Source organism: Mytilus edulis, chromosome 4, assembly GCF_963676685.1.
Source record: "Mytilus edulis chromosome 4, xbMytEdul2.2, whole genome shotgun sequence".
Taxonomy (NCBI): Eukaryota; Metazoa; Mollusca; class Bivalvia; order Mytilida; family Mytilidae; genus Mytilus; species Mytilus edulis.
In genome coordinates, this window is record NC_092347.1 from 53,822,770 (window position 1) to 53,850,630 (window position 27,861).

The 27,861-nt window shown below is 31.2% G+C and overlaps 1 protein-coding gene across 2 annotated transcripts in view; it reads left to right on the forward strand.

The window, feature by feature from the left end:
* Positions 1-17,285, forward strand: part of LOC139521919 (cytoplasmic polyadenylation element-binding protein 2-like) — a 39,037-nt gene extending 21,752 nt beyond the window's left edge. Inside the window, exons 3-8 of one of the 2 annotated variants that reach the window (XM_071315672.1) lie at positions 3,709-3,873; positions 4,567-4,656; positions 9,290-9,408; positions 10,029-10,197; positions 13,382-13,563; positions 14,005-17,285. In XM_071315672.1, the coding sequence (XP_071171773.1) occupies positions 3,709-3,873; positions 4,567-4,656; positions 9,290-9,408; positions 10,029-10,197; positions 13,382-13,563; positions 14,005-14,232 (953 nt within the window). In that variant the 3' untranslated portion in view covers positions 14,233-17,285. The remainder of the gene's footprint in view (positions 1-3,708; positions 3,874-4,566; positions 4,657-9,289; positions 9,409-10,028; positions 10,198-13,381; positions 13,564-14,004) is intronic. The other variant, XM_071315673.1, reaches the window with a different exon arrangement.
* Positions 17,286-27,861: the final 10,576 nt, after the last annotated feature.

Sequence of the window (27,861 nt, forward strand, 5' to 3'; positions counted from 1 at the left end):
AGCAAATCTGACATGGGGTAAAATTGTTTATCAGGTCAAGATCTATCTGCCCTGAAATTTTCAGATGAATCGGACAACCCGTTGTTGGGTTGCTGCCCCTGAATTGATAATTTTAAGGAAATTTTGCTGTTTTTGGTTATTATCTTGAATATTATTATAGATAGAGATAAACTGTAAACAGCAATAATGTTCAGCAAAGTAAGATCTACAAATAAGTCGACATGACCAGAATGGTCAGTTGACCACTTTAGGAGTTATTGCCCTTTTTAGTCCATTTTTAACCATTTTTCGTAAATCTTAGTTATCTTTTAAAAAAATCTTCTCCTCTGAAACTACTGGGACAAATTAATCCAAACTTGGCCACAATCATCATTGGAGTATCTTGTTTAAAAAATGTGTGGCGTGACTCGGCCAACCAACCAAGATGGCCGCCATGGCTAAAAATAGAACATAGGGGTAAAATGCAGTTTTTGGCTTATTACTCAAAAACCAAAGCATTTAGAGCAAATCTGTCAGGGGGTAAAATTGTTCATCAGGTCAAGATCTATCTGCCCTGAAATTTTCAGATGAATCGAACAACCCGTTGTTGGGTTGCTGCCCCTGAATTGATAATTTTAAGGAAATTTTGCTGTTTTTGGTTATTATCTTGAATATTATTATAGATAGAGATAAACTGTAAACAGCAATAATGTTCAGCAAAGTAAGATCTACAAATAAGTCAACATGACCAAAATGGTCAGTTGACCGCTTTAGGAGTTATTGCCCTTTATAGTCTATTTTTAACCATTTTTCGTAAATCTTAGTAATCTTTTAGAAAAATCTTCTTCTCTGAAACTACTGGGCCAAATTTAACTAAACTTGGCCATAATCATCATTGGGGTATATAGTTTAAAAAATGTGTCCGGTGACCCGGCCAACCAACCAAGATGGCCGCCATGGCTAAAAATAGAACATAGGGGTAAAATGCAGTTTTTGGCTTATAACTCAAAAACCAAAGCATTAAGAGCAAATCTGACAGGAAGTAAAATTGTTGATCAGGTGAAGATCTATCTGCCCTGGAATTTTCAGATGAATCGGATAATCGGTTGTTAGGTTGCTGCCCCTGAATTGGTAATTTTGAGGAAATTTTGCTGTTTTTTTTTGTTATCTTGAATATTATTATAGATAGAGATAAACTGTAAACAGCAATAATGTACAGCAAAGTAAGAACTAAAAATAAGTCACTATGACCAATTAGTCAATTGACCCCCTAAGGAGTTATTGCCCTTCATAGTCAATTTTTAACAATTTTCTTAAAATTTGAAGATTTTCAATAACATTTTCCACAGAAAGTACTGTTATAGGTAGAGATAATTGTAAGCAGCAAGAATGATTAGTAAAGTAAGATCTACAAACACATCACCATCACCAAAACACAATTTTGTCATGAATCCATCTGTGTCCATTGTTTAATATTCACATAGACCAAGGTGAGCGACACAGGCTCTTTAGAGCCTCTAGTTTCCTTATCTTATCTAAAATGTTTTTAGATAATGTATGTTGGACATTTGCCAGACATGACTATGATGTCATTTTCTATTTTTATTTGCCAATAACTTTATGTAAATAACTTCATTGGAAATTTGCTAATATAAAATGTTGCTGATGAAGTTTTTTTTTATTGTTTTATACAATAAACAATGTATATTCACTTTTACTACCAACCAATCTTTACCATTCAGTGATAACAAGCACTTTATTTTACATTTTAATATTTTATGATGTATTTAAAAGAGTAGTTATTGTTGCAAACTCCATTAGAAATTTGAATTGATATCAGTTTTGGAAAAAGGGAAACGGGGATGTGAAAAAAGGGGGGGGGGTTTAAATTTTTCTCATTTCAGTTTTCATAAATAAAAAGAAAATTTCTTCAAACATTTTTTTGAGAGGATTAATATTCAACAGCATAGTGAATTGCTCAAAGGCAAAAAAAACCTTTTAAGTTCATTAGACCACATTCATTCAGTGTCAGAAACCTATGCTGTGTCAACTATTTAATTTTAGATTTAAAAAGTTTGAAGAAGAAATCTTTAATTGATTTGTAAAATCTTGACATTTGTTTTGTGTAAAAAAAACCAATGTAATGTCAAAAATTTGATCACAATCCAAATTCAGAGCTGTATCACGCTTGAATGTTTTGTCCATACTTGCCCCAACTGTTCAGGGTTCGACCTCTGCGGTCGTATAAATCTGCGCCCTGCAGAGCACCTGGTTTTTACATGTTGTGCCGTATCTCAAAAACTATTTATGATTATTGCTTTAAACTTTACACACTTCTTTTTTCTATTAATCTAAAGATCTATACTTTTTGGTGATTATTCAAAATTTTATTTTTTGAGTTATTGAGTATTTTGTCAAACAGGGGAGGGTTTTTTACATGTCGCGCCGTATCTCAAAAATAATTTATGATTATTGCTTAAAACTTTACACACTTCTTTGTTATATTAATCTAAAGATCTGTATACTTTTTGGCTTTGATTCAAAATTTTGTTTTGGTAATATTTAGTTTTTTGTAAAAAAAACAGGGTGGGGAGTTTCACATGTCCCGCCCTGTTTCTAAAACAATATATGGTTATTGCTTAAAACTTTCTCAGAAACTATTTATGATTATTGCATAAGACTTCCACATAACACGTCGGGCGTATCATGCGCTCATGGCGCAGCTGTTTATTATTTCATTTAGGAATAAAAGCTGCATAAAACAGAATTATTGATTAGATGGTGTTTTAATATCATGTTAGTTTTTTTTTCTGCGTTTTTTTTTTTAGCTTTTTGCAGAGTTCGCGAAATCTTTTTTCCCTGGTGGTCCTTGAAGAAAATCTGCAGGTCCTCACTATTAATTCTATTGAAAAATACTAAAATTGTGTCAGTCCTATGCCAAATTTTGTTGGTAAAGTCTTGAGGACCACCACTTTTCGCGAACTCTTTTCGTGAACTCTGTTTTTGTACTAATTATACCAATTTATGAATATGTGGGGATATGTTATTTCAAATGGGAGATGCATTATAGGTTTCAATAAAAACAAATACATGTAATACCATACAATAAAAAATTATGGCTTTTGGGAAAGGCTCTGTGATAAAGAACATGGTGAAATGTAGGGAAAAGAAAACAACATTTGTCAGTTTGAGGAGAAACAGTTTCAATGATATCAATATATTTCTTACAAATTTTATCTGTTAAACTTTGATTGAAATGATGTAACCTTGCTACAGATACATATCTTTGAACTTGCACTAAAGAAGAGGGGTAAACATTTCTGAAGAATCAAAGGCTTGATTCATTTCGGTTTCAGATCTGTATCATTTTTTATGTGTGTTTTTTTGGAGGTTGCTGCAGGGCCTTAGGGGTGAGAGATCTGCAGCTGAGATATCCAGTACTCCATCCTTTTCATATATTTGATTATAAAAAAAAATAAACGCCCAATCATATTTTTATACAAAGTATATCTGTAGGTATTATGATTAGACTAGCTAGTACTGAGATTGATAGATTTGTCAAATATCTGATGTTGACCGAAATACTAGGTAATTATAATTACCAAGTAATTGGTCTATGGATTGTATTGAACTTTTTAATATTTCATGTAATTTTCAGATTTTTTTTATAAAACTTGATCGGTTTTAAATTATTTGCTAAATGTAATCAATATATTTGATTAATTTCAGGTAAACAGATTTATGGCTTCCCTGACAGAAATCTAATGCTAGATGATGATTCTTTGGACCAGACAGTGGCAAGCCTTACTGCCAGGGGTTCTCCACAGGGGGAAAGAATTGAACGCTTTTCACGCAAAGTATTTGTTGGAGGTCTTCCCCCAGATATTGATGAAGGTATTATAGTTTTATTGTATTCTCATAATTGATCGTGGTAGCAGCTGTTTGCTTTCAGCTTTTTAACAATTTTGATATCCATAAACAAGTTAACAGAAGTTTGGATTAAGCAAAGAAAAGATTGTTTACATTATTTTTCGTAATAACGGGCTGTGGCCACTGGACATTTTAAAGCCAATAACAATGATTCAATATAACATGCTATCATAGTAATTTATGTGTGTAGATGATTATTTTTTAAAAGCACATGTCATTATATGTATGACTGGTAATTACTGTTAACAAAGAATCAACAAAACAAACTCCAAAGGTCAAATTCAAAAAGGGTGAATACCAGCAAACCTGACAAAATCAAACGCTCCCATATATCACCCAATTTTAATTGGAATGAATTGAAATTAACTGTCATATGATTCTTCTTTACTTGAATAAATATTTTCAGGGTTTGATTTCTAGCAAAACCTCCCACTTGTATGACAGTTGTTTGTAGAAATATTTACAAAATTGATTGACTGATCATGAGTAATCCAAATAGACAATCTTAAGATATTTCTATTGCACTGTAGTGAAAACATCACTGGTGTTATGATAAGATTAAGATGAAAGAGTATATAACATAAGCTGTAATGAAAAAGGAATCTTGACGTTATTTATAATTTTATTAATATAGCAAATTGTTTTGTTTTCTTCTAGAGGAGATTACAGCAGCATTTAGAAGATTTGGTCCTCTTGTAGTTGACTGGCCCCACAAAGCCGAAAGTAAATCGTATTTTCCACCAAAAGGTAAATTTTATCTGAATAACCAAAAAAACACTTCAAAAAATATTTAAGAGACAGATTTTGTAAGATTTAGTCATTACATGTATTAATAGCACATTTCAAGGCAAAGGAGTTTATAGAGGAAAGCATGAAAACACCAAGTCTTATAAAAGATGGTATTTCATTTGAATTGCGCATTGTCCAAAGATATGATTTAAGAACAAACTCTGGAGAACAGCAATAGAGAATTTACTGATGGTGAAATTACAAAGATATAAGACTATACCACTATGTCATTAACTTATTGATTGTGGGTGGAAGTATTGTATAAGAAATGAATTGCATGTTGTAAATATGTGAAATTATATGATACTTGTCATTTCATTCCTCCAGAGAATATTTTATATATTACATGTTATATATAATGGAGTTTATCGTAGTGTATTGGGAATAGACCATATAGTTAATGATGATGAGATTTAACAGACATGCTTGATATAAGCAAAGGGAATAGAAGTATTGAACACAAAATAAAAAATGTGTGCTATACAAATCGAGCATTGAGGAAAAATCTTGATTATCATGATTATTTAAAAATATAGTGAAGTACAGAGGGCTTTAGGTCAGCAGTTTAAGTGCAAATTCTGTTGTTATTGATGACAGGAGTAAGTGTCCTTGATAAATAAGAAATTATGTAATTTCAGTGTAATATCATGTGAACTGTTCATCCATTGCTATTTTGATATGTTGTTACTGAGGCCACAATTAAAAATATTTTGGTTTGTCCAAACCCTACCCAAAGGTTGAGACAGTTGGTAGGTAGGTATTTTCTTTTTCTTTTTTTCAAAGAGAGAAATTGAAGTACCGGGTGTTTATTAGTCTTCATGCCTATCTGATAAAAAAAAAAACTTCTTCAAATCAGAACAATAAAAGAATTTAAGTAGGTAGCTTTTTTCTGGGTAGGTAGCGTTTGGGCAAATAAACCTATTCTTTTTTATGGCCTGATGGAAGGTCAAGTTTGACATTGACTATTTCAACTTACTTTTGCTGTTCAGAGGTTTTGGTTTTACTTTTTGATAGGTTGGATCATACATTTGTACATGTACATAGCTGTCCTTTTATATAATTATATTCAACAACTGTTACAATAAAAAAACAACAGTAATCCTGGTTCATTGTCAATTTTGACAGCTCATTTCTTTTTATATGAATAAATGATCGGTGTCAAGTATTAGCCGCTGTACATTTACTAAGTAACTAAGGTCACTAATGTTACCTATTGTTTTACGTTGCCTATTGTTTACGTAACGATTATGCAATGAATATGGAAGTCGCCATTCGCCGATTCAAGGACATAGTTTCTGGAAACAAAACAACCTCATCTTAACAAACGGTGAGTGAATCAACTTATGTTCCAATAGCAAATACGCTTGCAAATCACAACTCAAACCATTCAGAGAATGTATTTTCCGTAGATAATAACTCTGTGTATACGAATGCAAACCCAACAACAACAACAAACTTCTATCACAAACTACCTAAGCTTGATCTACCGAACTTTACAGGAGACATATTAACATGGCAGACATTTTGGGAATCGTTTGAGACAACCATTCATCACAATCCCTCTTTATCAAATATACAAAAGTTCAGCTATCTCAAATCTCAGGTACACAGTGAAGCCGCACAATGCATATCCGGTTTATCTCTATCAAACGCTAACTATGAACACGCAATTATATTGTTAAAGGAGAGGTATGGACAGATACAAACCATTATAAACGCGTACATGCAGAATCTACTTGAACTTACGCATCCGTCACTTACACAGCACAGCATAAGAGCATTTAACAATAAAATGGAATTGTGCATAAGGGGATTAGAATCGCTCGGACATCGATCGGACATTAAACCAAGTACAGACGTATTGTTAAAAACAGCCATCTCACCAGTTTGGGTAGATGACAGGTCAGCTTCTGCTAATATTCTTTTAGATGAAGGATCTCAAAAGTCGTTTATTAGCGAGGAATTACCTGCTGAATTGCAATTGAAACCGAATGGAACCTCACCATCAAGCCTAGCAGCATTTGGAGATGCAAACAGAAATATACGCAATTTGGACATTGCTGTAATAGATTTACAAACTCAGAATGGGACGAAAATACCGATGGAAGTATTGATTGTCCCTACTATCGTAGCCCCGTTACACAATCGCACGCCATACAATGCTGCTAAACTGCCTTACCTCAGTGGACTTAGATTAGCGCACCCTGTAAGCGACATGAATAAATTCAGGATTTCATTTTCAGCAGAGTAAGACCTACAAATAAGTCAACATGACCAAAATTGCCAGTCGACCCCTTAAGGAGTTATTGCCCTTTATAGTCAATTTTTAACAACTTTTCATCATTTTTTGTAACTTTTCTAAAAATCTTCTTCTCTAAAACTACTTTGCCAAATTTAATCAAACTTTGCCACAATTATCATTGTGGTTTATAGTTTAAAAAATGTGTCCGATGACCCAGCCTACCAAACAAAATGGCTAAAATTAGAACATAGTGGTAAAATGCAGTTTTTGCTTTATATCTTTGAAACCAAGACATTAAGGGCAAATCTTTCAAGATTTTAATGTCCATCAGAATAAGATATATCCCCTCACAAATTTTCAGTTGAATCGGACAACCTGTTGTTGGGTTGCTGCCCTTAAATTGGTTATTTTAAGAAAATTTTGCAGTTTTTGGTTATTATCTTGAATACTATTATAGATAGAGATAAACTGTAAACAGCAATAATGTTCAGCAAAGTAAGATCTACAAATAAGTCAGCAAGATCAAAATTGTTAGAGGACCCCCTAAGGAGTTATTGCGCTTTAGAGTCAATATTAAACAACTTTTCCTCATTTTTGTAACTTGTGTAAAAATCTTTTCTAAAACTACTTGGCCAAATTTAACCAAACTTGGCCACAATCATAATACTAGGGTATCTATTTTTAAAAAGAGTGTCTAATGACCCCGCCTACCAACAAAGATGGCCGACATCAGTAAACACATTAACAGGTGAGCGACACAGGCTCTTGAGAGCCTCTAGTTAATAGGTTCAGATTACTACTGGAATATCGTAGAAAACACTGTTATCCGTGGACCAGGCCCGACCGCAGTAGAATCAAAACTCGGATACCTACTTTCTGGACCAATGAAAGACTCAGCTGGACCCACATCCTCATCTTTCATGTTTCAACACAAGACAGAAGAAGTCGATTTGAAACGTTTTGGGAAAATCGAATCAATGGGAGAAGTATCTGACAATTCAATTAAATTTAACAAAGACTTTTTTGAGACGTATCAATCAAACATCAACACAATGAAGAACAATGGTAGGATTCACACATTTAGCAGGGAACCAGGAATGATGAAAATCCCCGGAGACAGAGCACCGAGTAAAACTGAAGCCAAGCTAAAGATTCAAACATGGACTTAATATTTTCATGACAATATAATACTGGTATCAAGTGCGCCGTAATTTTGATAATGATCATAGTGAATAGACAGTTTAATAATTTCAATTTTTTTTACATGGACTTTAAATAGTTAATTATCATTTCACACTTTGTATGCTAATTTTTTTTTCATACTTTTAGATTAATTTTCACTTTTTTTTTAACGTCACTAATGTTACCTATTGTTTTACGTTGCCTATTGTTTACGTAACGTTGCCTTGTACATAACTTGAATACAATTTGATATGAACACAACACCTTTCCCTACTAACTCTTCAGCGAAGTACTAACCACAAGAAACACGATACACGATAATGAGGATGGGAAACAGTTCACATGCATCATGCACTTGTAACACAAGATTTTAAGCAATGATTGGCATACCTGCACTTGTGATTTACATCTAACCACATCTTAAAATTACATGACAAACACACAGTATTAACATACAACAAAACTTTTAACAATAATGGCACACGCACAATGAACATGCTACAGCATTTTATACAATGTATCGCATCCAATATATGGCACACACAATAGTAATACTCAAACATCTTATACAATAAAAGGCACTCTCACCATATACATATATTACAAATATCATATGCAAAACATTACACACACTTTGTGAAATACATGCTACAATATCTTATACAATCTATGGCACTCACTAGGGATGTACATGTTAAACATCTTATTCAATGCACACAAATTCTTATACAATCCATGACACACACAATCACAACATACATGCTACAACATCTTGTACATTCCATGGAACTCACTTGTAACACATGTTCAACATCTTATACAATACACACACTTAAACAATCCATGACACACACAACATACATGTTAAAAATCATTTACAATAATAGGACAAAAAATATCATATGTTCTATGATATTTGCTTTTTGAATAACTTGCATTTTTCATGTTGATACTTAATTATAGTGAATATTTTGAAAGAATGGGCTTAGATTTTTACAAAATAAAACCTGTTTTACCTAATGGAGATTTTCTAGAAAATTTCAGACACATAATATACCTTTTTAACACTAAAACATTGCTAATCTACTATGATATTGAATGTTCAATCTAAGTGGGAATTGAATTATTTTTTTCTTGAATAATTTTATACTTGAACTATGTTAACAGGTTACTGTTTCCTGCTATTTCAAGACGAGATGTCTGTTCAAGCTTTGGTGGAATCTTGTATTCTTGATGATGACAAACTGTATTGGTGTGTTTCCAGTCCAACAATGAAAGATAAACCAGTAAGTATACATATATTAGATAGCAATTGGGTTTTTTCAGCTTGTTTTTAAATTAAGTATCTACTAGATTCACCTGCGAGATAATATCATATCTCACTAAAAAAAATCTGGGATATGTGTTCAAACCACTGAACCAACCCAGCATTATTCAACACAATCTAGATTGATAAAGTTGAAAGAAGAATCGCCCGATTTTTTAGTTATGACACGTTTTGCTTTGTAAACAGAGGTACAGTACTAAAAGCAAGAAATAAGAAACTTGTAAATCATGTAAATCATGTAAATCATGATTAATTCTTTTTTAACAGAAGATATAAATTCCAGTCAATCTGGACTAGTCTACAGAAGGGACAAAAGAATTATCTGACAGTCTGATTTAGGATATTTATAATATACTGACACAGTCACAATGATTTTTTCTTGCATCGATACAGTTTCTAATATTCAACATGATATATTATCCTGTTGAGTTAAAATACTATTATAATTGCATTTGGTTATAAAAATACTGATATATTAAAAAAAAAAAAAAAAAAAAAAAAATTGGACTTGCATTTATGAATTTGCAAGAGGTGTTGTAGACTTTTGAATGATTGTGATTTTTTTTAATTTCAATTCAGGTACAGATAAGGCCATGGACTTTGAGTGATTCTGAATTTTTTATTTCAATTCAGGTACAGATAAGGCCATGGACTTTGAGCGATTCTGATTTTGTTATGGATGGATCACAACCTTTGGACCCAAGAAAAACTATCTTTGTTGGTGGAGTACCAAGACCACTTAGAGCTGGTAATTCACTTAATATAACAAGAATAGCATCTTATTTAAAGTATCTTGATTTATTTAGAATAAAGCTTTAGATTAAAGGGACCAGATTTATATTTATTGTCCTTATCATTATACTGCCCAAAAAATTTGAACATCAAACTGATACAATTTGTTGTAAGCAGGACAGGGAGAAAGCCTTTTGATTTAAAGGTCAGTTTGTGAAAAAGTCATGGCCATAAATGGCTAAGGATTATGAGGATAGCTGTGTGCATAGTATGAAATTCTTTGAAATCTTTTAACTCTTTAAATGCTATACACAGCATATGCCTCGATGACATACGCCCCCACCACTGCTGTTCGCAACATATGTCGCATTGACAATGGATTTTTCATCCAGACTCGTTACCATTCAGTTTTCATTCGGGTTCTCTCTAATTTTTCATTGTATGAACTCAGGGGTTAAAAAATCCACTAGCCCGACGCCCGGGACTAGATCATTTACGCCACGGGCAATTAAAATGTGTAATCCGATATGCCCGACGGACTAGTAACATAAAATTCTTGACGTTTCCAAAATAGAAAGTGAAAAATCCCTTCATCACTATTCTATGTTGGCCATTTCGATTCAATTAAGTCATCCGGGATTCCAATAATTTGAAATGGTTTGTACAGGTCCTGTTGTACATATTTTAAAATTAGAACAAATAACTCTGGCATGTCTGGGTGGCCTGGTATCATGTGTTGATTGCAATTCTCGTACTTTAAATATGGATTTCTCATACCTTGGCTTGGGGTATGGTACATTGCTTATCGTGCCGAGATTTTCAATTAACGGTATTTGGGGGTATGATGTATTGATTGGTATTGACCTGTCTTGTTGCACAGTTCTTGAGCACGAAACCATGCAACAAAATATTTCTTAATATTTTAGTACGAGAACCCCAGGAACTTCGTCAGTTTCAAAACGAAAAACGGTAGATGAAGGGAGTAACGAAACTGAAAATTCATCCCCCAAAAATGCTAAATACGACGGGGAAAAGCCGCGGAAAAAAAAATAATAGTGTCCAGAACGGCAGGGCTGTCAAGTCTGTAGCGCGAGACTCACACATGTTCATGCTTATTTGGCGGCATTTTCATTTGATCTATTGTTTTTATGCCCCACCTACGATAGTAGAGGGGCATTATGTTTTCTGGTCTGTGCGTCCGTCCGTCTGTCCCACTTCAGGTTAAAGTTTTTGGTCAAGGTAGTTTTTGATGAAAATTTTAATAAAATTATTATACTGTTCTAATGAATGAACACAAAAATAAATGCAGCAGCAGCAGCCCAGGGGTTGACACTAACTTTTGTAGGCACTAGCATACAGGGCTAGTAAAAATTATATTCAACTAGCCCTGTTCTGTGTCAGGTAGCACGGTGAGTTGGCCCATGAGTGGGCGAGCCGTAGGCCCGCGAACTTGCTAGGGGGGTCTGGGGGCAAAATCCTGCATTCTGAGGCCTTTTAAGAATTGATGATATATCTTAAATATTTATTGTGTTAACATTTGTATATTCCAGACCTACTTTTAAAAAAAAATAGTTCCCAGATTAAAGATGTATACCTCAAAACCTTGACCAGGTTTATAGGGAGGTTTAATGACTGACACCACATTCAATTTACAAATAATCCTGCAGCATCAAATTAATTAATGACAATATTGTTCTGAGTTTGACAACTACATATATCTCACAGTCTCCAGCAAACAGAACAATACACCTAATCGCTATTTATTCCATTCCGGATAAGTTCTAAAATTACACAACTTTTTCATCCAATTGAAGCTATCTGGGACCCTGTTTAAACAATTTACCATGCATGCTACTTTTTAATGAGACCTGTTTAAACTACCGTAAATTCTTCAGACAAAATATTTTTTTACTTCAATTTTAATTTCGAAAAAGTGGATCATACTCTATCAAAGTTTCTTAATGATCGCTTTCGAAAGTTTTTCCTCCCTCAGCTCACTTCTGATGACCTCTATTTTTCGGCTTGATCCAAACAGGAAGATGTATAAATGACTGTTTTTCCCGGATTGGACTTAATAGTGATAAGGTGTATAGACCAACCACAAAGAAAGTGACAATCTACATTTACATCAAAACAAACATGTGTGTTAACTCATCAACTAAAATAATCAAATTAAAAAAAAACAATGTTTTTGTTTAATTTTATTTACATTCATAAGTTGACTTGTCCCCTATTTTACTTTTGGTTTCTGATGCTGAGTCTTCATGTTCCAACTGATTTGGATCATGACGAGATTTAACCCTGTTCTCTTTAATGCATTAAGACATGCATACATCCCGGTGCAATGGACGCTTTCTGATACCAATGGCTTAGTCTTGCTATCATCATCACCCCTCAGCTCTCAAAAAGAAGCTAATCACATTTAATATTATTACCGGAAATTTACTTTCGTTTCAGTCCATTGCAACTGTAATGATAAATCCCGAGCAATACGAAAAGAATTATGACGACATGACAAACGCTAATTCGATAAAGAGACAAGATCAAAAAGTTTTCATCACCACGTGTACCTTTGGAGTAAAGGAAAATTTCAACAGGCAACCTTTAACGCTCTATTTTAAGAACGAAAGGATATTTCCAATTTTAACTATTTACACGACGACTATGTAATAGATAAGGGTAAACTACGCATTTATCAGGATCTCTGATGTGATTAATAATAAAATATAATAAAACCAAAATGTATATGCAGTCTAATTCATATTTATTTCAAAACGGGTTATCTTGAAACGGTGCATTCTTTCTTTATAGGACGAGTAATCTTAGACCGAGTTGACTGTATATAGCAACTGGTTTACGGTAGAAATTTTACCCTCCAGTATCTGTATCTGTATGTAAATAAAGAGGTCGTGGAACCAGTGTAGACAATATTCAACAAAGTTGTCAGATATGACCGGTGTTTGGACTTTACTTTGCCGAAAGTACAACAGATTGATGTTCAATGACAAATAAATTTACTAGCCCCTTGGGCTACCGCGCTACAGACATTTACTAGCCCGACACAAAAGTTACTACCGGTAGTCTTGTGCTAGCGGGCTAGCGTTAGTGTCTAACCCTGCAGCCATTTTTCTATTTTTTTCGTTTAGCATTGAAAGGTTTAATGGTGGTCAATTTTATTGATGAAATAAATTTCATTTCAGTTGAATTAGCAATGATAATGGATAGGTTATATGGAGGTGTTTGCTATGCTGGAATTGATACTGATCCAGAACTGAAATATCCCAAAGGAGCAGGCAGAGTTGCTTTCTCCAATCAGCAAAGTTATATTGCTGCCATTAGTGCTAGATTTGTCCAGTTACAGCATGGAGAAATTGATAAACGGGTAAAATATTATTCTTTTGTTATTTAATAGAGCAAAATAAATTCTTTGAACTATTTTCTTATTTATTATGATATGAATTAGTTCTTGCCAGCTATAGATACTTGAACCATTGATACAGTTATTCAACATATTGATGCCAAGGTGAATAAGACAAATAATTTTTATAATAAGCATTGATAAAATATTAAAAACTTTTGCAATTCAATAATTGAACAACAGAAAAAGATCTATTTACTATCATTTTTATTTAAAAAAAAACCAAAAAAAGCAACATAGTAATAAGGTGCCACATTTATAGTAATTTCTTTCTTTAACTTGTTGAATTACTTGAATTTTTGAACTCATACACTGTATTAAATCTGACTGACATCTCCAAACAAGTGTTAGCACATGTAGAATCCTAAAAAAAGATTTGTGTTATAGAAAAAGTTTTCTTTTTAGGTTGAAGTAAAGCCGTATGTCTTAGATGACCAGATGTGTGATGAATGTCACGGGGCAAGATGTGGAGGAAAGTTTGCTCCATTTTTCTGTGCCAATGTGACTTGCCTACAGTACTACTGTGAGCATTGCTGGGCTCAGATCCATTCCAGACCAGGGAGAGAGTTTCACAAACCACTTGTCAAAGAAGGAGCAGACAGACCAAGAGCTGTACCCTTCCGTTGGTGCTGAAGGAACAAAGTGCTAGCTGTTGCATTTGGACTTAACAACACATGGACTAGCCATGATATTATTGTAATTTTAAAGTAGATCATGGCATAATATATTCACAGCTTTTTAGAAACTTTTCTGAAATAATTTTTTTCTAGTTTTTCACAGAAGACTTTCTAGAAAGCTATTTGTATGTCCATTTATTATTGCAGCAGTGACAAAAGGGTTTGTCTCAGTCTTGCCAAGTGTGGTTTTCACTTTCTCAAAAGACTTACATTTTTAGAATAAGAATTGAAATTAAGTGTTCAATCTAGTCACATATAGTAAATTAATATATTTTAATAATTATTTGTTTTGAATGATTTCTTTAAATATTTTGAAGTTGAGGGAATTGTTTTTTTTTAATTATTCAGCATTTTCACTTTGTATTTTGATGTTTATAAGCATTTTATACTTTTTTGCGACTTTGAAGTTATTGCATGCTGATGTTAATGATGTAATTAGAGAAATTTTATAACCTTTGCTGTTTTGTATGAATTTTTACTGTGATTTTAAGAAAGGGCCAGTGTATAGATATGCTGTTGTGTATACTGTATATTTCTGTTTGTCCAATCATTTGAGTGTAAATCTTCATCATCCTTTCAATGATTAAAACTATTGGCCAAATTAATAAAATATGGTGCAAAATAAAATAGTTTTTGAGTATAAAAAATTCAAAATTTTCATTGCTATTTATTTAGTCAACAAAACTTTTTGTTACTTCATTGCTCATTAAAAAAGGAAGATAGAATTTCTCTAAAGACTTTTTACTTGTTATAACTTATTCCTGTAAATATGTTATATTTATTATTGAATTCCTTAAGAGTTTTAGATTGTTTTTTTTTTAACCTGTACTCAGTTATTTTGAGTATTTAGCAATAATGTCATTTATTGTTTCTAAATTAATTGTTGTGCTGTATTTGTGGAAAATTGTGAAAAAAAGTGTTCAGGTATTTGGTTTGTTCAAAACTTCACTTGTTAATATTAAATTAAATCAGAAGAGATGAGGTATTTTTACAGAAGGTGTAAAATCATTGAAAAAAAGATTTTTAAGGTACAGACATAGTACTAGTTCTGTGCCTGAAACTATATGGTTGTGTATCCCTTGTTATATATCCTTAAGACGATATCAAATGTTTACTTCAGTGAGTTTTTTGTTGGATTGAAGAAAATTTCTCAACATCTTAAAGACTTGGCTTATTCCATGGAACCAGAAATTATTTACATATTATATGACAAAAACTTTCATGGTATAAACGGAAATCTAGGTAGCCATGTCAAAGTACAAAAATTGCTTCTGAAGTAAAATTGTTGATATTTCCTCTATCTGGTAATTTATTTTCCTCATATTTTATTATTTATGGTTTCCAGTGCTTTATGTTGATGTTTATTAACCTGACCTCACGATTGAACATTTAAATCTAGTCTATAATCATATGTACTAAACTTTATATTCCTCTCTTGTTGGAAAGGAAATACTTTTTAAGTTTTACATTTCTTAAGTACACTTCATTTTTAGAAATGTAGAGTTCAGAAAAACATATAAATTAATTATTACTTTGAATAAATACAACATTATTATTTCCAGTAGTAATTCAGATTCAATTTTTCATCTTTTGGCAAGATAAAATTAAATATTTATTTTCTGATTTTTATACGCCCGGGACGGGACGTATTATGGTATACCGTTGTCTGTCTGTCCGTCCGTCGTCCACACTTCGGACAATAACTCAAAAACACCTTCATCAATTTCCATGAAACTTAAGTGAATTGTTTATATCTATTGACGTAAGCTCCCTTTCGTTTTTTTTTAATTTCAGATTTTAAGTTTTTGATTTATGGGGCTTTATTCATAAAAAAAGGGGGAATTTTCAACACTTCGGACAATAACTCAAAAAGGCTTTCACCAATGTCCATGAAACTTTGGTGAATTGTTTATATCTATTGACGTAAGCTCCCTTTCGTTTTTTTTTTAATTTCAGATTTTAAGTTTTGGATTTATGGGGCTTTATTCATAAAAAAAGGGGGGATTTTCAACACTTCGGACAATTACTCAAAAAGGCTTTCACCAATGTCCATGAAACTTTGGTGAATTGTTTATATCTATTGATGTAAGCTCCCTTTCAATTTTTATAAATTTCAGATTTTAAGTTTTGGATTTATGGGGCTTTATTCATAAAAAAAGGGTGATTTTTAACACTTAGGACAATAACCCAAAAAGGCTTTCACCAATGTCCATGAAACTTTGGTGAATTGTTTATATCTATTGATGTAAGCTCCCTTTCAATTTTTATAAATTTCAGATTTTAAGTTTTGGATTTATGGGGCTTTATTCATAAAAAAAAGGGTGATTTTTAACACTTCGGACAATAACTCAAAAAGGCTTTCACCAATGTCCATGAAACTTTGGTGAATTGTTTATATCTATTAATGTAAGCTCCCTTTCAATTTTTATAAATTTCAGATTTTACATTTCTGTGTTATGAATTTTTATGCTTAAAAAAGGGGGGATTTTTCCAATTTTGGGACTATAACTAACACTTTCACAAAATTTTATGTATGGATGAAAAATTAAGAAAACAAACTTAGTTAAATTTGAGGTAGCCTTAATAGTGCCATTTTTTTGTGCATTTTTATTTATTATTTGTATTTGACAGGGCTCACACTATTTCTAGTTGATCATATAAATTCATTTAAAGCATAAAAGACAAGTTAAAAGAGCAACGGGCATATCATGCGCCTAAGCGCAGCCCTTTATTCATTCATGAAATGTACTTTTTCAATGTGGCGGCTTTATATTATGCAGGAAGTGCATATATAAAAAAAAAACAAACATTTACACTACTTTAGATGCTGAATTGATTAAAACATATCATATTAAACCCTGCCTTGCCAGCATTTGTTTTTAGCTGTTTGTGACTTTTTATATATTTAAATGATTAATTTTTTAATGGGCGAATAAGGAAAGTTTGGTCACATTTTCTGGATATTATTTTTTAAGAATAAACAAGATTCCAAATACTATAAAAAAAAAATGACATTTAACTAATTGTGCAGTGAAGACCACACAGTTTTGCTGTTATCCCCATAAAACCCATACATTTTTGTATAATACTTATTTAAAATAAAAACCTGATATCTAAAAATATCAGATTTGTTCAAACTTAACTTACTGGATAAAATTAAAGTATTTTCAGCTGAGATTAAACAGTTAAGTGTTCAAAGTCATTTTATTTTTTTTTTAAAAGAGGAAAGACTTTTGTAATGTTATCAGTACTACAACAATGTGACTAAATATTGGTTGGCTTGCAAGAAATACAGGTTAGAGTGTTAGCTATAAATGAGCTTATTTATTGCCTTTTTGTACAAAAATGAAATTTGACTTTTTATATTTTATTCATTGAATTTTTATAAGACATAACATAACTGGCCAAAGTGTTTTAGAAGTATATTTTGAATACATTTAACAGCAATCAAACTTATTGTTGTCTATTTAATATTCATTTGGTGTAATTACTTTTAATATTTATGTCAAAATAGCGGATTTATATGCAAAGCTTAATTTAGAGAAAAATCATTGCTGAATCTTTTAAATTTTACATCTTTCATTTCAAACATTTTCAGAGCTTAGTAGAAAAATATACAAAATATAACATCTTGCATATCCTTTTTCAGATGCTTTTGTTTAATGGTATTATTGATACATGCATGTATTTTTATCCTAAGTTTAAAAAATGGATGTAAAAATTATAAATTAATTCAAACTTTGATATATATCTATATGTATTCATTTAATTTTTCAAATACAATAGCTGTAAATGATGCCACATTGTTGAATATGAAACTTATGAAGAGAAAATATTTTTTTTTTATAATTAAGAAACAACAAAAGATTAAACCGACAGATTTTATGCAGGGATTGTTTTTGTTAGTGTTCTAGTAGCTCCATATTCCATTTCTGTGATGACAGAAATTTCAATAAAAGGTTAGAGTATATATTTTGTTTACGGTGCTATTGTTTTTATATAAAGATGCCTAATTTATATTTTTTATTCCTTTGTTACTGATGTATTTATTTGTATTAACCAGACACCTCTCAAAACAATGATTACTGTGATCATTCTGGTTACTGTATACTGGTGAACTGTTATCTGTGATGGTTGTCATGGTGAAGGAAGTGTTGCCATGGTGACCATATGACAGTGTTGTCATGGTGATTATAGTTGTTTCATGGTTTACATATCGTGTGTAATATTTATACACTGTATGTTAAAAATGATGGCTTAGTGTAAGTTATAGACGGGCAAGAAATGGACAGGACCTTTCACAGAGGTTGACACCCAATCTTTTATATAGCATGAAAAAAAAACTTTTTCTAAACTTTTGTACTGTACTCAAGATAATTCCATTTCATAATTGTTTTGTTATTTTTATATTATTTGTATCTAAGATGCACAATATTTATGACTTATTAAATTGCTTTTGGTGAATTTAAACTTGCTCATGGAAGAAATTTCAGACAATGTTTATGCAATTGTTAGGGGAAAAAATCAGTTTCATCTTTGACTTCTTTTTATTTCCTCCTTTTTCCTATTAATAATCATGATCCTTTAAAAGATTTGGGAAGTCAGCTTTAAAACTTGGTTCATTAAACAAGTTAAATGTATTTTTCATACACTAGTCAACAAAGAATGTGGGCTATTGATACTTCAAATTAAAATCTATGCACAAAATATATTAACACCAAACCTTATTTTATACAAGTTTATTCTGTAATGATATTGAATTAATGTAGCATTTCAAGATAAATTATTTTTTAGTGGGAATTTCAAGAGAAATTTCATATAGGAGAAATTTTTGCAAAGATCGCCTTTGTTTTTTCTTGTATTTTCAATTTGTTATAAAAAAGGCTTACTATACCAATGACAAAAAAATTACTGTGCTTCCTTGTAAATACTTTCAAGGATTTTGTATGACCGAACAAACAAAAAAAGGTATTTTTTCATATTGATTCTGATGTTGATTCCTGTTTTTTTTAATTGTTTATTGATGTAAATATCTGGTTGTTGTTCCTATTTATTAAAAGTTGTTAAGTAGATATATCTCTGTGAACTCTGTGTTATTTAAAGCCTAAAATGTTTGTCAATGTTTTGTCTATGCATGAAGTAAACTCATTATATTATTGACCCCTTTGAGTCACCTTGGTTCCATAATTGTCTAAAGTAAAGGAAGGAAAACGCCTCCAATTGACTTACTTGGTGCCATGGAAACTGATGAATAAATTGAGATGTAGTATAATGAGAATTACACATTTTAAAGAAAATACATGGTTCAAATTATCAGAAATTTTTATTTGGTGATTCATTTGGAAGAGAAATAGTTTTGAACATTAAACTTCTAAATTAACCACATACAAAAGAATTTGTAATAAAAAATAGTTTGTGCATACAATTGCCAAAAAGAGCAAATGTTGACAAGTCAAAAATAGTTTGTGCATACAATTGCCGAAAAGAGCAAATGTTGACAAGTTAAAATGGCCAGCTCCAACAACTGTCTGAATATATTAAAAGCAAAAAGAAATGAAACTTTAATTAAGAGGAGAAACTATATACTGATAACCATATTAGTTTCATTGTTATATTCAGTCCTTACTTCAGAGAGATTCAAATGGTTTTCCAAAGATTTATACATTTCTGAAATTTGAATTCAAGAATAGAAAATACTATTTAAATTTATATAGCAGATATTTATATATCAGATTATTTATTTAATTGAAAATTTCTCAGATGGAGATATGTATGTCTATATGTTCAGTAGTGTAGAATATATTATAATTTTGTTATGTTTTGTTAGTTACAGAGTTAATAGTAAATCTTGCCTTGGTTTTTTTAATGTTATTTTTATACCTTTTCATTTGATAAATGTGATATTCCTTTTTAATTATTTGATATTTGTTACTACTTCAATTATAAGCAGATACTGTAACATTTCAGAAGATTTTCAGTTTTAGTCATTTATTTTTAATATCTTTATTTTTGTATTTTATTTATATACTATAGAAGTTAACTTTTTTTTGTATACAGTGTTTATTTTGTCTGCAGCTGCATGTTTAACTACACATAGCTAAAAGTACCATCAAAATTGTCACATATTCAATAATTGTCTTTGACAATACAAGAATGTACATATAACTAAGTGTTTTCCTGTAAGAATAGCTTAGATTACTATTTTTATGCCCCACCTACGATAGTAGAGGGGCATTATGTTTTCTGGTCTGTGCCTCCGTTCGTCTGTCCGCTTCAGGTTAAAGTTCTTGGTCAAGGTAGTTTTTGAAGAAGTTGAAGTCCAATCAACTTGAAACTTAGTACACTTGTTCCCCATGATATGATCTTTCTAATTTTAATGCCAAATTATAGTTTTGACCCCAATTTCATGGTCCACTGAACATAGAAAATGATAGTGCGAAGTTCAGGTTAAAGTTTTTGGTCAAGGTAGTTTTTTATGAAGTTAAAGCTGCATCAACTTGAAACTTAGTACACATGTTCCCTATGATATGATCTTTCTAATTTTAATTCCAAATTAAAGTTTTGACCCCAATTTCACGGTCCACTAAACATAGAAAATGATAGTGCGAGTGGGGCATTTGTGTACTATGGACACATTCTTGTTTTATAGTAAAAATGAGAATGATCTCTATTGACATTCTTATAATTGGTTTACCAAAGCAGACAACTTGAAACTTTATTGTATGAATTAATTGAGGCTGGCTGAGACTTATATTCTGGAAAAAGTTAATATCCAGAGGAATTTCAAAGACAAGTATCAGAATAGAAAGGAAAAAATTAAGATTAAGGTTGTATGAAATGGAATGTGACAAATTTGATGGTAATTTTAACTTGATTAAAGAATTCTTACATTTGAAAGAAATTGAAGAAGTATTTAATTCTGAGAGGCGAATTCTTACATTTGAAAGAAATTGAAGAAGTATTTAATTCTAAGAGGCATTTACTTTTATTGTCGTTCTCTACAGTTGTGAGATTTGAACTTCTTAAAGCTGAGGATGAGCAGATATTTAAGAATAACAAACAGATCACATTTAGAAAATAAATATTCTTTTGTTGATCTTTCTCTAGTCACTGGTTATTAATGTTTTGTTTTGTTTTAAACAAATTAGTTATTAAATGCAAGCATTTTTTGGAAGCTTTCATCTTTCAAAAGAATTGACATGAAGAAATTACTAATTTTAAAATTTAACCTTATTTAGAGTTTGAAATTTGTTTGATTATATCAAAAGTCAATTTTTCAACATTTATTTTAAAGTTTCTGTTTATGTCACATAGTTGTGGTATGTTTTTTTTTTGTCTATTTTGATATTGGTTGTTTACCAAAATCAGCTTGCCAGTAGATAAAATACATAGATAATTTTCATTTTAAAGCTAATATGATACATCACAAACAAATTTCTAAAAAAGTGGATTTAATTTTTAAATAGATAAAAATTTGGGCTGATGAAAAGTTCATACAAAATATTCAGATTTCAATAATATTAAAGTATTGATAGAAGAAGAAAATTGTATTAAAAATGACAAGTAAAAATTTATATTAATTTATGAAAAGTCCAGCCCAAAGAAGAAGACATTTTGATCTCAATATGTGTTTTCATATATGAAAAGCAATCTGAAAAATATCTGTGTAGTTTTATACAAGTATCTCCACGGCTGTACATTGTTTTAAACAGAATCGGCTCAGTTGTCAAATGTAATCTCTCCTAAGTGCAATATTCAAATAAAAAGCATATTTTTGATTGAAACATGTATTTTTACAAAATCATGTCACATTTGTTATTTATCACGTGTATAGAAAAAAAAATCAAATAGCTATTTTCACATGTTATTTTACTACCTGTAGATTTGTACGAGTTAATATTGTGATGGTAGTTACTCAGTATTATGGTATATATATATATCAGATAAATTTTTCACATTATTTTTGGAATATTTTTGCTCTTATGCTTGTTAGCCATTTCACGTCATATTAGTACCTACCTATCAGATGTTTTCAAAGAACACCTTTTATTTCCTTATAATGATATTCTATATTTATGGTTCATATGTGTAATACGCTTGTTATCTTCCCTTATCAGATGTCCTTCTGAAAAGGTAAAAGTTAAAAGAAAAAAAGTTGTATGCCAAGTACAATTTCCTTTAAGCATGGATTGTGTATAGATTTGATTTTGAAGCTCTCATATACAATATACTGCCTTTTGACATCTATCAAGGGAATCGCTGAAGAAACAGTTAATACAGAATTTTATTAAAAGTTGTTAATTTTTGTTCATGTTTATGCAGATGACAAAAATTGCTAACTAATATATGTACTTTTAAAAAAATAAAGAGATGCAGATTTTTCCAACAAAAAATCTTCCAACTTCTGCAAAATTATAACATTCATATAAAAACCCAGATAAAAAGAAACTGAAACCTTTCAAGGTTATTTTGAAACATAGATATTGCAAATTAAAATCAAAAATAGAATAGCAAATTTGGATTTTACTTTTTCAAAAGAATAATTTTCCTTAATTTTTTTTATTTAAGTCATTTGATAAAAAAAATAGAACAGAAATAAATGGTGTTCTTGAAGCATGTAGACGAGACCAAATTGTCATCCATGTTTTTTTTGTATATGGGAAGTTTTTAAAGTTAATTTGTTCATTGCTGCGTTGATACAGTTTTTATGTTTTTTTTAATAAAGCAAAGTCCTTATTTATAAAAAATGGTGTTGTGTTGTTAGTATTAGCTGTCTCAGTTTGTATATTTAAAATGAAGCCTTGTAATTTGCCGTTAATTTTTAACTTTTTTAGATCTTTCTAACACATAACATTTTGTGTAATATTTCTTCTGAATAAAAACTTTTTAGAAGTATAACCTTGTACTAATTTTCTACTAACATGCATATCATTCTGCTTGTCTTTTTATCTTTCTTCTTTTTATGACCAATCTTTTCCACTTAACTCTATGTTTCTACATAATTGATTCTGCTTAATCTTTGAGCCACTGTGTTTGAGGGGTTTAAGTTGTTTATCTTGAAAGAGAGCAAAGCAATTAGCTATAAAAGGCCCCGGAATGACAAATGTAAAACAATTCAGACGAGAAAACTAACAGCCTTATCTATTTACAAAATAATGAACGGAAAACAAATATGTGACACATCAACAAACGACAACCACTGTCTATGCGGTATGAGCTTTGCTCATTATTGAAGGCTGTACAGTGACATATAGCCCAACTTGGCAAGTAAAAGTGGACAGCAGTTCTTAAGCAGTTTATAAGCATTCACAGTTCTTACTTGATAGCTGTTCTAGGCAATGATTAATTTGCATATAGGCATTCAAATACCATTCCATAGCTGTTTCTTATCAGTTTATTTAGCCTTCACAGTTATTGTTGATGAAAAATTTAAATGAGATACCCAAAAAGAGACAACAACCCGACCATAAAGCAGACAACAGCAGAAGGTCACCAATAGGTCTTCAATGCAGCAAGAAATTCCTTCAGCTGGCCCCTAAACATATATTTATATACTAGTTCAGTGATAATGAACGTCATACTAAACTCCAAATTATACACAAGAAACCAAAATTAAAAATAATACAAGACTAACAGAGGCTCCTGACTTGGGACATATTGGTATACTTACCTTTTTGATATTTTAACAGAATTAGATATTAATCCAGATATAATTACAACTGTACAAGACAGGTACAGCCATAAATAACATAAAAGCAAATTAAATCTAATTGCAATGTCTTAATCAATAATCTATTGGAAAAAAAGATAATTGACTTTAATAAATAAAAGTAATAAAAATTTTCCTCTACAAAAATATTAAGATTAACTTAAAACAAGTAGTTTACCTAAAAAATAACCATTCTGACTCCAGAAAACTATTCACTTAATTCAGAATTGGCGAACACACTATCTATTAGAAAAGGGTAGACATCTCAAGATCCAAGATACTGCAAATTCTGTAATGAGATAGAGGATGAAAAACACTTCTTTCTGAAATGCCCTAAATATAACCTATATAGAAAAACATATTTTGACTCTATGAAAATTAATTCTGAGTGGAAAGATACTGCTAAAGATGACATGCTAAAATTTAAAATAATACTAAAACCCACATCTCACAGACAAATTAAAAATAGTTTCCTTTACAAGACAGTCATAAGAACTGAGGATGGGAGACCCAAATCAATAATTTGAACTGCTATTTTAATATTGTATTGTTTATTTTTGTATGTATGTTACGTTTTTAACAGATCATATTTTTATACGACTGCAAACATTTTTTTGGATCATATAATGGTAGGATGTTGTCATCGTCCGAAGACAACTTTATAGAGTTTACGTGAATGGATCTCTTTTAAATTTAATAAGAAGGTTCAATACCACAAAAGGATGGTTGGGTTTGATTTTGGGGATGATGGTCCCACTGGTTTAGGAATAAGGGGACCAAAAGGGCCTCAAAAACAAGCATTTTTCTACTTACAGGATAAAAACTTATATTATGGATTACAGATGTGTTGAGGTTTGTGATTGGATAACAACACAGAGATGTCAGTATATATTCAGGAAACTGCGGGGTATATACGACATTTTTATCCCCAATTGGAACCTCAAAAACGTCGTCATAACATCAGTTACTATTGACGTAGTCATAAGCTATCAGACTGTCAGAGGCTCACAGAGGGAAAATAATGACGTGCTTCAGTCAATACATTTTTGATACAAAATAACGCAATTTACACTTTTAATACTTTAATTTAATGTTAAAAGTGTTATTATAAATTATTACATACACGATAAAATTATGTTCACAGCAAATTAGAAAATCCTTCACGTATGCCGAACATACTAGGTTGGGTTTTTTCAATATATATGTGTTTTCAACAAATACCTGCACTGAAAAATAACATTAAGTCAGGGGTAATCCGTAATATATGTGTAATTCAGGTCCCGGAAAGGGTATATACTGTGACATTCCCGGCTTAGGGCTTATATCCCCTTTGCCTTCGACAGACAGTTTAGGATTTAAGGGCCCAAAAGGGACCAGAAACGAGCATTTTTGTGGTTTCTGGACTATAACTTGTGTGTAAGAGTATGGATCTCTCTGACATTGTACCACAAAGTTCAATATCATAAAAGTAAGGCTGGAATTGAGTTTGGGGGTTATTGCCACATTCATGCAGGAATAAGTGACCATAAAAAGGGACAAAAACAAGCATTTTTCTAGTTTCCAGACAATAACTTGTGTATAAGTGTATAGATTTTTCTGAAGTTGTACCACAAGGTTCCATACTACAAAGGAAAGTCTGGGATCAAGACTTGGGGTATTTTTTTCCAAAAGGGATAGGGGATTGGGGGTCAAAAAGTTTAGGGGGTTCCAATTTTTTTTAAGGGTTTTAATTTTTTTTTCAAAATTTTTTAAATTTCAAATTTTTGAAAAGTTTCAAGAAGAAATCTTTAATTGCTCAGTATTGCCCAATAGATTTGTAAGACCTTGACATTTGTTTTGTGTCAGAAACCTGTATTATGTCCAAAATTTGATCACAATCCAAATTCAGACATGCATCAAGCTTAAATATTGTGTTCAAATTTGCCCCAACTGTTCAGGGATCAAGCTCTGCGGTTGTATCAGGTTGTGGTCATATCAGGCTGCGCACAGCAAAGCATTTTATTTGATTTATATTGCAATAAAAGTATTTGATTTGAATTGATTTGATATAATAACAGCTATCAATAATGAATATTCATGCAAACTGCTTAGTTATACATCCTAATATGGTTTTCTTAACTGCTAATAACTGCTGTGGAATACTATCAGATATGTCAAAAGTTGCTATACAAAGATACACATGAATGTTACACTCAGTGTACAAGATATGAAAGAAAAAATAAATTCTTTTATTTAACTGTAAGTCTTTGTAAAATTTCAAAAAGTTGTTACTAATTTATATTTGTAATTAGAGCAGTAACTATACAATCCAATAACAGACTTGTTACAGGAATATAAAAAAAATTGTGAGTACTTTACCTGACCTTAGACTCCTTACTAATTATGTAAGTGGCCGTAATAATAGAAACAATTAAATATGCACTTTTAGTATCAGGGCTTTTAAAAAAAGCAACTTATTTAATAAATATTAACTAATAAATATTGTCTATTGTCTATTTAATAAGAGTGGTTCATACTAGAGACTATTAATACTACCTTGACTAAGTGATTTTCAGATTAAAATTTATTTCATTTTCATCATTATTTTATAACCAAATGTACTATTTTCTCTATGTCTATTATGTTTAATGTGGACCAAAAGTATTTTATTACAATCCTGTCAATATCAGATATTCTATTTGAATTTTCCCCCTTTTTTTGGGTTTTCTGTATGATTTGTCAGAATATACACAAGCATCTGTAACTTCAACTTACTGTACTGCAGGTGTGTGAAAGTATTCCATTTAGCCTAAATTAATTTTATAATTGACAAAAATACAGTTTTTCACTAGCAAATATTTACACACAGAATTGGAGTCAAAATGCATTTGAATGTTTAGAATAGCTGAAGGACTGCTAAAAATATGAAGAAATAATTTTAGCAGTTCAGTTTGACTTGGGATATAGTTAAAAATTTCTATCATTTGGTCTCTTTTGTGGAGAGTTGTCTCATTGGCCATCCAGTCTGATTAAACCTATACTGGTTTAAATCAGACTGATTGGCAATCATACCACATCCTTTTTATACTAACATCATTTCAATAGATTTGGTCAAGCAGTATTATCATTAAAACCCTTATTTAAGCAGTAACTAAGGCATATCTTGTTCAACTTTAATGTCAAAACCATCAAAATCTAACTTACCCTAAATTTTATGGTCCATGACATTGCCTTGATATTTCATAAAGATTTGTTTAAGCTGTACTTGAAACCTGGAGTGGAAATTATAGTTCTAACAGAAGTACATAGGGATGGATGGACATGTGCATCACTATATGCCGCTCTTTATAGTAGGGGTTTATCATAGGTTTTGTCAAATTAATTTTATTTATGAATCTATTCACACACAAAAAATATAAACAAGTCTAAATTGAAAACAAATTTCAAACATGATTGCGTTGGATAATAACCGCAATTTTTATACGACATTACATGTGCATGCAAAACAAATTTCTTGGCAGAGGGGTCTAAATACAGCACAAACATTATTTTCCAAAAGACCAAAACATTTTTACTAGCAGGTTGAACAAGACATGTTCTTAAACCCTGCTGACTGCCATTTGCAATTGCCAAACAAACAGCTCACCAGATGTACTAAAATGAACCTTAATTACCAATTATCAAACAGAAAACAGAAAACAATAATCTAGCAGAAAAAATGGTATACATATACCGGTACTCACATCTGGCGTATTAAATTATAAGCCTGGTACCTTTGATAACTATATTTATAACCTTAACTTCTTTCCCTCAAAAATATAGGCTTAAAAAAACAAATGTTTCAATTGTTTTACATTTGTCATTTCAAGGCCTTTTACAGATGACTTTGCGGTATGG